This window comes from Cucumis sativus, chromosome 6 (genome assembly GCF_000004075.3).
Source record: "Cucumis sativus cultivar 9930 chromosome 6, Cucumber_9930_V3, whole genome shotgun sequence".
Taxonomy (NCBI): domain Eukaryota; kingdom Viridiplantae; phylum Streptophyta; class Magnoliopsida; order Cucurbitales; family Cucurbitaceae; genus Cucumis; species Cucumis sativus.
In genome coordinates, this window is record NC_026660.2 from 29,573,895 (window position 1) to 29,587,920 (window position 14,026).

General features: G+C 32.7%; 2 protein-coding genes across 2 annotated transcripts; both read right to left on the reverse strand.

The window, feature by feature from the left end:
- Positions 1-353: 353 nt before the first annotated feature.
- LOC101219299 (adenylate-forming reductase 06235) lies at positions 354-3,028 on the reverse strand. The gene has a single exon (XM_011659942.2). The coding sequence runs from the start codon at positions 2,679-2,681 to the stop codon at positions 1,050-1,052; it is 1,632 nt and encodes a 543-aa protein (XP_011658244.1). The 5' UTR covers positions 2,682-3,028; the 3' UTR covers positions 354-1,049.
- A 2,889-nt stretch (positions 3,029-5,917) lies between these two features.
- LOC101219059 (phospholipase A1-IIgamma) lies at positions 5,918-7,983 on the reverse strand. The gene is made up of 2 exons (XM_011659943.2): positions 7,027-7,983; positions 5,918-6,720 (listed from the first exon to the last, which is right to left on the reverse strand). Exons 1-2 carry the CDS (start codon positions 7,738-7,740, stop codon positions 6,103-6,105), a joined length of 1,332 nt encoding a protein of 443 aa, XP_011658245.1. The 5' UTR covers positions 7,741-7,983; the 3' UTR covers positions 5,918-6,102.
- Between the last annotated feature and the right edge of the window lie 6,043 nt (positions 7,984-14,026).

Below are 14,026 nucleotides of genomic sequence, written 5' to 3' on the forward strand. Positions count from 1 at the left end.
AAATTTTTCTTAAATATCATAATTATACCCTTTTAAAAAAAATAGTTTCTCCATAAACACAAGATGTATTGGAAAGGACAACTTGAATCTACAACCTTCGCTATCAAGCCTTCCCCCACTACCACTACAACGTTTTCAAATTTGAGTAGAAAATGTGGACTTATATATTTAAAACTTATATTAAAAATTATGGTAGTGTGAGGACGAAAGCGTAGACAAGCCAAGCGATGAATAAAACTCCCACTAGCATGTGTTTTTCTGATCACTGTGTAGACTCTACGGTGTGTATGTAACTACGTACTAATTTTATGAATATTTGAGTTATGAACTAAGTCAATAATTAGCTATTTAACTTTAAAGATAATTTTTTTGATTATATGATCCCATTTAAGTTTATAAAAGTGAGACTCCAAGTTGGATCTCTCAATCATAAATTGGTGTGGTGTGATGTTTGGTATGGCTATGTCTATGTCTAGGGTTGAGTTTGGTTTGTTTGTATAAATTATGAAAACATATTTTATGGTGTGTGTGTTTGTTAAAGAAAAATAAAAGTCATTATTTAACGAATAATCTGAATAAAGAAATATAAGTTAAGAATGAATGAGTTTAGTTTTATGAAATTTAATTGGGAGTGTTATTATATCACTAAATTTGAAGCACTAACTAAAAGGGAATTAAGGAGGTTGCGGGGTGCAACCAACAATCAGTAACCTACTGATCATCCTAAAGAATATCGGAGACGAGTATTACCAAATTGATGTAAAAATCTAAAGCTATATATATATATATATATATATATATAAGCAGTGGGTAGGTGTTGTTTTAATTATGATTACAGTAAGAGAGAATATCTCCATCGTTGACTATATTTTGATAATTATATCCAAAAAGTGCAACTCACACATACCATAAACACAGTTTTTTATTTGTTTACTAAATGAATAATAAGTAAGAGCAAAATTCGGAGACGTGACTGAGTAGGTAGTAATAGTAATACTAGTTAAGAATATATGGCATCATTAATTCTGTTTAATTTTTGTATGTTTTTTTCAAGAGTCCCAAATCGGACCGAAAGCTGCAATTCCAGCGCTTTTGCATGCATTCACCACGTCTCTACTCCCTTCCGGATTACTTGTAACAATCACCACCTCCGTTTTCCACTTTCCTGCCGCCATCACACTCAGCTCCGCCACATTCGGCCGCCCCAAAACCGCCGTATCATGAACTATCACCTTCTCCTTCGGATACCCATTCACCATCCCCTTAATCTCCTTCCCGAAGTTCTCCTCAATCCCTTTCGCCACCCATACCAAATACACGTCAGCCCTACTTCTCTGCAGCAGAAACGACAAAAACACACAAATCCCAGATCCCGTCGCCACCACCAGAGCTCTCTCGTACATATTCACCAAATATGGAAGTCCGGCAAAGTGGACTCCTCGTACCCACAAGTGACTAGGTGGGTTCGACACCAAGGATTTCGTGAAATCCCCTACCGCTCCGGCTAACATCATGTGCTCTTTTTCGCCGTCGGAAATGATACCAAAGGCATGCCACTCTGATAATGGCGATGGGCTTATCCGACCCAGTAACCCGGGCTTTACCCCGCCGCTGAATTTGATAATGGAGGCATGACCAGAGGGAGCAGAGATTTGAACAGGAACACGCCTGACCGTAACCCATGGGAGAATGATTAGGAAGGTGATTGCTGCTGTGAACCAAAATTCCTGTGTTTGGAACAAACGTGAAGGGACGTCTTTATTGTAAGAATTGGTTATGGGATCGTAAGTGAGCGTTAGAATTAGGAAAGCCCAGAGGAGGGCGAGAGCGGTCCATCCCGCGAAACGGTGGATACGCTCGAAGACATTGTGGTGGAGGTGGCGTACGAGAGGGAATGCAGCCAATGAAGAGAGACAAAGAAGGGCTAGAATTGAAGACGCAACAGCAATGATGGGTGTGGATCTATTGAATGGATCGGTTAGAGTGAGGACCAAAGCGTAGACAAGCCAAGCGATGGAAGAAACTCCACAGCCGCTGTGGACCCCGCCAAGGCTCTGTAGGAGGGAAGTTACGGCGGTTTTGAAAGCTAATGGGACCCATGGTCTCCCCAAGACAGTGACGGCTAACCAAAACACTACACGCAGAAATGCCTCGCTACGGCAAACCGACAAGGCCAATATGTTGCCGATTGAAAACACACTCGGGTTTGCTCTTGCATATGGGAAATACCCGGTGGCCGCGAGAACGAGAGCGGTGATGTTTAATGCAAGACAGAGGAGAAAGAGCCGTTTGTAGACGGTGAAGAGGCCTTGGTCGAGGAGAATGACGGAGAGTCTGGATTTTGGGTTGTTCTTTGGAGGGTGAGAGGGTTTAGGGTTTTGTACTGGGGTGTGTGGATCACCTTCTTCAAGGTCGTATTCTTGTTGTTCTTGATCGGAGACGTCACAGAAATGGCTGCTGGGTCTGCTTAGTGATCTTAGAAGTGAAGAAGGGGCCGACGGGGAAGGGAATATTTGAAAAGAGTTGGGGCGGGGCCAGAAGGGAGTGTTGGTGGTGATGTTGCTGCTTGCGCTTGGGTGTGATGATGGGGAAATGGGTTTTGAGATGGAGAAGTGGTGCTCGTGAGGCTTCACTTCAAAGGCAACGCCTCTACAGCTCGAGAACCTTACAGGCGTTTCCATTGTGTTATTATTAAGTTTGAGTTAATTATATTCAATCTCTTCCTTTTGGAAGAAAGAATAATGGAAATGGGAGGAAGCTGGGAGAGAAATGAATAAGGAGAGAACAGGTTACAGGTGGGATATATAGGCTTTTCAAGTTTGGCTTTGTGGATATTATCTTTATTAATTATATGTTATGTGTTGAGTATTCAAATGTCAAAGTTAACAACAGTATCCAAATTCAGCTTCTTTTTTTTCTTAATTCAATAAGCATGGAGGAAAGAGAAAAAAAAAACCTTTTAATAATTAACCACATAAATTCATTATCCATGTTTCAAATAAAAAAAGAAATGGAATACTCCCATAAATGAAGCCATAAGCCTCATGTATTGATGACAATATAAAAACAGATACAAAGCACATATCATTTTAATTATACTCCCCCATTCTTCATATATTTGCTTAGAGAAGTGTTGAATTGAAAGTAAACACAATCCATCCCCCAATAATGTCTAAACAATGCCTTATTATGCTTTAATTTGATTGCTATTTATGAATTATTTGTCTTTAATGCACTTTTTTTTTTTAACTATACTGTTTATCATATATTGAATATACACAAATATATATACTCCATATAATCTCATGCAATTGTTTTTTATATAAGACGCTATCCAACTTTTACTTCAAGGATATCCAACTCATATCTGACCTATATTATATTCAAATATATCTATATTACTCTTTCAATGCGTCTAAAATTGCCTATAATTTTGACCCTTTTTTTGTTTTGTTTTGTTTTCTTTTTTTTTTTTGGACAAATTGATTTCTTAAACTTGCTTATGTAAGGATGAATTTAGGTTTAGGTAAGTTCGGAATTAATTTAAGGAATGGTAATATATAAATCCAAATAATTTTCTTTTTGTAGCTTATAATTTGTAGTGGAGTGGGAACCTAGCCAATGGGCATTGTACACATTTATGAACTTAAACATAGAGTACTAGTAGTGGACATATTACATATACTTAAGAACAACATGATAATTATTTGTTACGTACAATTTACAACTAGCAAAATAATTAAGAGGCTTCACCATGTGACTTCCTATTTTATTTCCCTTATTTTGCTCTTCATAATTTCTCATCCTCATTTGCTAATATTAATGCTTTGTTTGGTATTCATTTAATCTATTTTTTATTTTTTTTAGTAATTTGGCTAAGATTAACTTAACTTTTAAAAATAAAAAACCGAATATGAAATCTCAACAGGTCATTAGTTTATTTTTTAATTTTAGTTTTTGAAATTTGTCTTTGTTTTCTCCTAATTTCATTCATTTATCAATTTTCAAAATAAAAAAAGAGTTTTAAAAAATATTTTTAATTTTCAACTTTTGAATTGAAAACACGAAAATGTAAATAACAAAAGAGTGAAAATTTCATTTAAAAAGAATCGTTATGGACTGAGGCCGGAATAATCAAGAAATAAATAAAACATAATCAAATTAAGATTAGCAAAGAAATGATCTCCCTGGCCAAATTGGAGGATACAGTACTTGAAGAAGATACATGTTATGATCACGACATGTCGACATAAGCATTCCGCTTATTGTCAACTCCATATTTAATCAAATATGTACTTTCAAAGTGACTTAAAATAAATAATAACAATAAGAAGAAGGTCTTGATGAACATAAGTGGATCGGACTTGAATGGTTCAGTTTTTCCAAAGAGAATAAATTGGGAAGCTTCTTAATTTTGGAATTATTTTAATATAGTCAAGTTGGGTGATGAAATTCCAAGTGTGCAGCCAACGGTTGATATGGTCAAGGACAAAGTGAATCGTCAGTGGTCAAGAAAAGTGGATTGAAGCTGAACTAAGTTCATGGGCATGATTTGTAATTCAAAATATGCAACGCATTTGAAAGAAGAAGATAATAAAATGGCTTTATACATAATATATGTAGCCCCTACATAATGGGGTTGAATTTGAAGCTCAATCACACACATATATATGTATAGAAATTTGTCAAAGCTATAATATAACGGCGGAGACCGGCGTATGTCACATCAAGACAAAAATGATAGAAGTAAATTAGAGCAATTTATTCATTTGAACGAAACCGTGTTGTTGAAAAAGTACGAAGTGTGTAATGTTAAATTCAACTAGATGATGAATAATTCTGTATTCTTTTGCAAATAGAAAGTTAGAATATGTTGATTTCATCAAAATTATGATTGATATTAATGGAAAATTCAAATATGGGTTGGTTATATTAATTGTAGGGATGATGAATGAATTTGTATAAATAATTATTTAGGATGGAAGATACATATAGGAGAGGACAACAAGAAAATGGGTCACAAGATTGTATAATGTTTTACAAAATTGGATTGTAGAATTTGCGTAATTGGGGTAAATTCTACTTTTATATATGTGCTGTGGGAAAGGAATGCTGCTATAAATTCTCAAAGAAAATAAATGTATATTACTTCATGGAATGTGCATGTTTAACTAACAATAATCATATTCTTTTGGTAAATTTTTCGAAAAATCAATTTTATTTTGTTATATGATATATAAAACTGGATTGTGAAACTATGTGTGGAGTTGACCATGTCATGTCCTCCACAATAGTGGAGTCATCCTTCTTCATGGGTCGGCGTGATGTAGTGCAACTCTAAAACATAAAGGTTCGAGTTGGGTCCAAGTTTGAAGATACTATTTGAATTTGAGTAATTATAATGGATAACAATTTTAAGAATAATAATCTAGGTTATAACAACAATTTTAGAAAATTGCAATATAGCAAAGTAGTTTATGTTCTACCTTGGTTCGCTCTAATGGTCTGTTAGTAATAAGTCAATATTTGCAATATAGTTTCTTGTTAATTGAGTTCAACCATGGACAGACTCTGACTTTAATAGATATTTTGTTATATTTGTAATTTTTTAAATTTTTACTATATATGTTAAAAATATATTTTAAATATAATTGTTATATTTGGAGCGGTCTTCTTGAGTTTTGACAGAGTCAAACTATCATTTAATGGATGAGTCTAGATGTTATGATTTTATGGTTTTATTCTTTATGTTAAAAAATATATTAACTATGCCTTGTAAAGAAGGAACGGAAGAAACCAAAAGTTGTAAAAGAATCATCAATTATGAACTTCACACTTGATCAATTGTAAATGTTTAGATGAGCCACGAAAAGATAATTAAACGTTTTGTCCTAAGCACCGATCCTCACAAACGACATTACAAATTAGATGAATCTTTTGTATATCAAAAGTAGAAACATTAGTTGTAGCTGAAAAGCACACAATTAACAAATACAAAAAAATAATGTTGATCAGTCTATATTTACGCATAATTAACAAAGCCAAATTTATAAATCAACCACAACAAATATAATGAATAATGAACAAGTAATTAAGAATACATTAACGATGGAAAAACTCATCATCCTCCTCATGATCCATCAACTTCCAAGACCCATCACTCTGTTGAACCATACCCTTATTTTGCAGACACCGCCATGCCACAGGCACAAGATACTCATCCTTCAATGCATCAAGGCTTTTGTTTAACAACGCAATATCCCTCTCAATCTCCAGCCTAAACCCTCCTTTATTCTTCCCTTGTGTCCCTGCAACCCCATGCAAGTACGCTTCCAAATTATGCCAACTGCTCAAGCTCCCTGGGCTCTTCAAGTATTTCGATTTACGAGTATCGATTTCTAGTTCCTCCCCCACCTCCGAGTACCCGATGATCGGGTAATTAGGGACCACGTCCATGGCGTTTTTTACTCGTAACACGTGCACGTCTTTGTACTCTGAAAATGCTCTTTTGAAATCTGAATCTCCAACTCTTGGGCTTGCAAAAACGAAGGATGTCACTGGATAGGCTTCCCCTGTTGTAGCTGCAACGTTGAGTTTATTTGCTGCCATGTCAAAGGCGTTCAGCGTTGCTAGTGCTGCGCCGAGACTGTGGCCTGTTGTAACTATGCTAATTTCTTCGTTCTTGTATTCCTCTACCAATCTTTTTACTTCGCCTATAACCTGATCACCCATGAACGATAGAATTTATTACTGCAGGTATAAGAATACCCTTAATTTATTAAAATTCTTCTCATTTGTTTAAGAAAACATTTGAAGTTATAGTCAAATTTTAAAAACAAAAACATAATTTTTGAACATGCTGTTTTGCTAATTTTCAAATTCAGTTTAGATTATGAAACGGCATTGGGATGGTTGATTCTCAATAATAATTCATAGAAATAAGATCGTTTTAGATAATAAATGAAGAAAACGCTATAATAGAAAAAGTGACAAAAAGAAAAATTGATGGGAAGAAAGAACTCTTGCCTGATTTCTGACGCTGTTATTGGTAAACGGTGATCGCCGATCGTCAGAAGTGTAAATAGAATACCAACCCTGATGAATCTTCACGTCGCTAGATTCCCCAAATATTTTCGGAGCCGAAACCAAACCAAACTCAAAATCATCCATCCACTCCAAGCTTCTCACAGTCCCTCTCCAAGCAATCACAACATCACGCCGCCCCAATTCCGCCGCGCCTTCATCGGTACCCACTGCCACATACCCAATCCAATTCGACTCTTTGCTCCAAGCCTCCCTCGACAACGACCTCACAATAAAAGCATCAGGCACTTGAACTTGCGATGTTGCGTACAAGAATTTGGTTACTCTATATTTATATGGGCCAGTCTTCCCCTTTTCCAGCCCAATTTTGGCGAAGAAATCTTGCTTGGAATACCGGCTGCTTCCGGCGAATTTTGAGGCCTTCTCGGTGTTGAATGTATCGTAAGTTGCCTGAGCCATTTGTCCGTAGTGAATCAAGTAGCGACGGAGGTCGATATGAAGAGGCTCCAGAAGGCCTTTCCAATTGTCTGACCCCATTAATTGTTTCCAATTATTCTCTGATTTGCCGGACGTATGATCCATTGCCGCCGTCTTTGTTGTCTTCTTTTTCTTACCAAAACATTTCCAAAATCGTATACTTTTTCTGCCACATTTGATTCCCACTACTGCTCTTTTTATTCGTGAATTGCAATTCATTTATACCATGCATTAATTAAAAAAATTCGTGTGCAGAGAATTTGAGAGGATGAGGCAGGGGGGTGGGTTTAATTAATTCCCAACAACTTAGGAGAGATTAAATTGAATGAAGGTTGGTTAGTTGAAAAATGAGGATTTGGGAATATTGAGAAAGATATGCTTGGCTTTGAAGTCATAGAGTTGTAGCATGAAAATGGAAGGTGTGGAAGGTGCTTGCGAGCTTGTCAAGGCAAGTATCACCCACCAGTCCACCACGTCCTTCACTTTCCTTCTCCTTCCATTTTCTCTTTTGTTTTCCTTTTTATTACTAAATATTTTATATTCATTTTAAATAATCATGTAGAAAATATTTGTATCGCTATAGTTCAATTTCACAACATCAACATTCAACAACAACCAACTTATTATCAAATATAAGGTTTGAGTTTCTAACTAGTTGCATCTCTAATAAGAAAATACAATAATTTTTATTTTTATAGATGAAAATACTAATAAAATAGAACTTTCAATTAAAATACTAATAAAATAAAACTTATAATAAAATTGAAAGTAAGATCATTTATAGTTGATGATAGAATCGTGTAGAATTCACACGAAAAATATTTAATAAATTAATATATCATTTAATGACGTGTCAAATAATCAATGGAGGTAGTATGTACTACCATAACACTATAATTTGTTTTCATTTTTTGTTGGACAATCGGTACATATATGCATATTGCATAAAGATGGATAAAGTGTAGGCTAGCCAAGTATTTCACTTACTAAATTTATAGATTGAAAAATAAGGAATTCATACATGTTTATGCATCCCAATTATCATTCACACACCAAAAAGTAAAACATATTTTTTCTTTTCAAACAGGTTCTTGAGCGATCATCCGAATTGTCTTCCTAATGGTCCATTAGACTGGGCCTCCATCCACTAACAGCCCAACTTACTTACGGCTATCGCAAATGTACGCCCCACAACTTACTTCACACGCTTACACAAATTCATTCATACAATTATTTGTTGTAATCGATACATCTTACAAAGTTTGGACTATAAATTGATGTTTGTCCAAAATATTTTATTCTTACCGTAAACATATTTTTTCATTTCACATTACTACTGTTTCATTTAGTAACAATTTTTTTGTTTTATTTTAAATTTTATATTTGTTTCATATCAATATTTAATTATAATTTTCTTCTATTTAAATTCTAGCCAAATCCAAAAACAAAGTGAACTTTTCACAACTTAGTTTGAGTTTTAGAAGTATTTAATATTAAGTGATTTGAGAATTATTCAATTTCTCTCTGAACCTGTGATGGGATGATTCAAATTCCCTCCAAATCTTTTGTATATTAAAATAATATTGTAAAGAGAGAAAAGAAAATATGATAGATAAAGCACATAAGAAGAAGTGAAAAGAAAAAAAAACATATTGAAAGCGGGAGTGGGAAGGGAAAAAGAGATTTCAAAATTCAAAAATGAGAGAAGAGAAATGGAAAAAGGTTGTATTGGGAAATGAAATGGAGAAGAGATTTGGAAGGGAAGAGAGCATTGATGGCTTTGGCAATGGCATTTAGTGAAAGACATGGCCCTAACCTTCAACTCTCTTTTTCCACACTTTCCTTTTTTTGGCTTTATATAAACAATCCCTATTCATAATACTTTTTAGTTTTTTCAATAAAAAAGAATTCTTAAAATACATTCAAATTAATATATTGTGTTTGAAATTCTAAATAATATTATATTGTGTTTAAAGAATGTGATTTTTTCTTTTAAATGCTTCAAATGAATTAAATAGGGTTTTGTGTTGTTGTTGTTGATAAGGATCCACTATGGATATATCTAAGACGAGGTGGCCGGGTAGGAGGAAACAACAATAGCTTTGTAGGTGTAGCCTTTCTTTTTAATGCCTCCATCTCCGATGCATATACCTGTGTGCTTTTCTGCTATTAATACACAATTTGGTACATATATTTCGAAATATTGTTCATTTTAATTCATTTATTTATTACCAAGGAATAAAGTTAAATGGCAGCCACATAAATTGGTAGACTAGACTAGTATTGATTAGAGAAATTTTCAAAGTATTACACACACACAACTTTTCTATCTTCATATAGATCTTACAGTAAAAGTAATACCAATTTTTTTATGTTTTTGGGTCCACGAAATATATTAATAATAACTTAATAATGTATTAAATAATGAAGGAGAATAGTTTGTAAGATTTTGCATTTGATGAAAGTATTTGGTGTTAAGAAAAGAAAAGACAGCCATCAAATGAATTAAAAGTAATTGAATATGTGTAGCGGTGATACTATATTAGGGTTGCATGCATACTCATTGTGTGTACTCCAAAATAAGCAATTAGTTGAGCGTCCAAACAAAGTTAGCTAAATGTTTTTCTTAACTCGTTTTTAACCTTTTTTTTTTTCTTTTTTCCTTTTAATCTCAATTTATAGGAATATAAAATTGTCACGTTATACTTCTAACTTATAATTGATTATCTGGGTGAACGTTACAAAGATAGGTACAACCTATAATGCATTAAAAGAAGTAGGTCGACGTTAATTAAAATTAAAACAATAAATCCCACAAATTGCAATAATATTTGTTTTTGGAAAGAAAGAAAAAAGAGTCCGTAAACCCCAACCCAAATGGAGAGACAGAGACAAAATTTGAAGGAAGGATAGAGAGATTGGGAAGGTTTTGGAACATTTGGGCAATTGCTTGGTTGGCACATTATGATGACCATGCTGTTGAAGAACAATAAGGCTTAAGGACCACAATTCCTACCTCTTCAATTCTTATATGCCTCTCTCTCTCTCTCTATAATATCTAAATGTAGATTTACATTTATATATGCAATATATACATATTAATTGTAAATTGTGGCATTCGTTTTCATGCTAGCTATTCTCACATGATACCGCTCCCCCCTCTCACTTCTCACATTCATTTTTATTATTTTACTCAACCTCTTAACTCTTTAACCCTTTACACACTCAATTCTTTATGTATCACCTCCTTCACTAAATGTGCATATGAATGCATTTAATATTTTTTTCTTTATAAATATATAGTATTTTGGATAGTTGAATCAATTGAACTTTTAACTTTAAAATTCATAACACACATGCATCCACCATACTAGTTAAGATATGTGCACACAAAAGAAGAGTGAAATTGAGTATATATTGATGAAAACTATTAAGAAATGATATATAATTAGATAATATATAGAGAGAGATCATTTGACTAAAAATACATCATTGTCATTATATAATCACAAATTGTCTTGACTTCTATACCTTTTGTCTTATGAGCTGTTTTCTAATGGAATTAACAATATGATGGGCTCATAGCTTCATCTGAATACTAGTGATAATAAGAAACAAAAAAGATATATATATTATATATTTAATCTTAGTTATAAAAGTAGCCTATGATATTTTTTTTTCTTCTTTTATATTTCATCAGTCAGAGAGAACTTTAATTGCAGTATTATATACCCAAATTTCTGTGAGAGGGAAGAAAATCAAGTTTAATTTTGCTATGTTTTCTTTAAAATAAAAAACTAAAAATATATCAAGAGCTTAAAGAGAAAAAAAAAAACTTGAGTACGTATTATTTCCTCATATAACATTGGATATATATGAACAAAATAGGACTGATAGAAAACAAAAAAAATAAAAAGAACTTGGAAAAGAAGTAAGATGCCTAAAACGACTGAACTAGAGTGATGTTTGGTGTTGAATAGCTTTTAATAAGACAATATTATAAAGAAAAAACCAAAAGGGGTATTGGTGTGGGGTGGGATCCGTCAAAATGTTGTATTTTCAGGTAATATGATTTATGAATATTCAAACATGGTAATGCTTTACTTCCAAGTTGGCATGTTCATCTTTATTAACCACATATACACAACCATATCAAAACCTACAACAACAACATAACAAATAATATTAATTATTATTGTAATATTCAAAGCGTAGAAATAACATTAAACCCAAATAAAGTTAAGTGTTTAATTAATTTCTACAAAGAAAATAAATACCCGTCAAAAAGAAGAAAAATATTGTCGTACTTGAAGCTTTTGTTTAACAAGATCAGTAGTGTCTTAATTGCAAACTTTTGCAGTATATAGAATGATTAATTTCAATCTCTTAATTATTTCATGCCTCCACTTAATGATCAAGCACCATGGTCTTCAAATACATATAAACTATGTATCTAAACCCTACTTTTGTCTTCATAATTGTTACCTAATTGATAAATAAAGAATAAACTAACCTGCATATTTACAAGATTTAGGGTTTAGAATTTAATCGTTTGAACGGCCAAATAGCATAATGAAAACACGATCTATAGTTTGATATTTGTCTCTAAAAATAAATTATTGTTCTCTCTTTCTCCTTTTTTGAATGTAGCCAATACAGTAAGTTTCAATATTCATTTCTCTGCTACTTATGCTTTGTGTCAATTTCGAGAAATGGTCGACGGTGGAAAAGGGCTCTCCCTTTTTGTGCATTTTGAAGCATCAGAGGGCTAGCTCAGTGAGCAGCTTTTCTTCTTCTTCATCTTCTTTTTCTCTTTTTTTTTGGGTGTGTAAGGAATTCTGAAAGTTTATGGAAATAGGCCAAAAATGATGTGTTGTGAAAAAGAAAACACAAGAAGGGTGGGGTTATGAAGTAAGTTAGTTAATGGTCAGTGTTGAGACATTGAGTGAGGAGTGAAAATGATGTATCAGCCATATAATCTCTAAAAACAAAAAACCCATTTGCCACTTTTTTAATTTCAACTCACATGCATGTGGCTCTCCCATTTTCTTTTATATCCTCCAAACCTGAATCAGCTATTCCTTTGCTTGCTGTCATATTTGGATCACTCTGATTTCCCTCTTGGAGATGTAACTTCGTATTTAATCTTTTTTTTTTTTTTTTGTGTGATTCAATTTTTTAGTACTGAAGTTTAATTTGGTTGGTAATGATCTGTATAGGTGTATAATGTAGATGTGTATCGATCAATATATATATTTGTCTTTATCACGACCCATGCATTATCATAACTTAGGTTTGGTGGATTTGATCTATGTATTGTAGTGTTGTTGAATAGATTATTTGGTTTTGATTATTTTCAGAAATCAATTAATTATTCGGTATACAACAACTTTCATGACAATTAAAGTCAGTTTAATGACTATAAGATTTTCTAATTACTAAACGTTTAATTATTGGCTAACTAAATTCTATAAAAGAAACGTTAAATAAATAAAATCTACTTTATCTAGCTTTTTAAAAGCTTGACTTGTAATTAAAAACACCCCTAGAAATAGTTAGAGATTGACAATAGAAATCAATGAAAAGTTTAACTTCTATTTGATATGAATGAAGCCTAAGAAGATCAAATCTCAAACCTTAAAATTCACTTAGGGTGGATTTATATTATGGCCAAACAACCTTCATTTATATCACTAATTATGGATTCTTTTTCTTAATTGTCAAATAGTAATTGTCACTTTAATTTCACGAGTGAGTAGAAAAACAAAAATGGTTTAACTTTGGGATGCAAATGAAATGGTGAATCAAACAAAGCATCCTCTTTCTTTTAATTAGTCTAATTAACCATTGTGTTTAGCTTTAAGTCGACAACTTTTTTTATTTATTTTCTTTAACCTTTTCCACTTATTCATTGATAAAACGTATCAATGAACCCCCCCTTTTATATTTAAAATCATTTGGCATTGAATTGAATACTTCTGTTTATTAATATATATTTTTTATATATATATTAACAAACAAATATTTTGCTTTAATTTACTTTCTAACATATATCAAAATTATTTAATTCTAAAATGTCAAACAAGAATTAAAAAATGTGTGCTTTGAATTAATCCTTAATTAATTTGGTAAACCCATAAATAAGAATTAAAAAATTGGCATTATATTGTTCTTTTATTTATATTTTATTTTATAATAAAAGTAAAATATTGTTGGTGGAAAAGATTGTATTAAAGGAAGAGAGTCTCAAAAGCTTAATAAAAAATCAGTGGGAGGGTTTTAATTGGCAATGATTAAGATGTTAGTAAGAAGGCAAGTTAGCATAACTATTGAAACAAATTTCAAACACAAAGATACATGAAATTAACAAAATGATGTGCCTTTTTCTTAACCTTTATATTTTGCTGTTCCCACTAATATAATTTAATCTGCTTTTATTAGGTTTCAACACACACCTTATAGATTTGAAACTGCTTCTCTTCCACTACACATTAATGGTAACTCT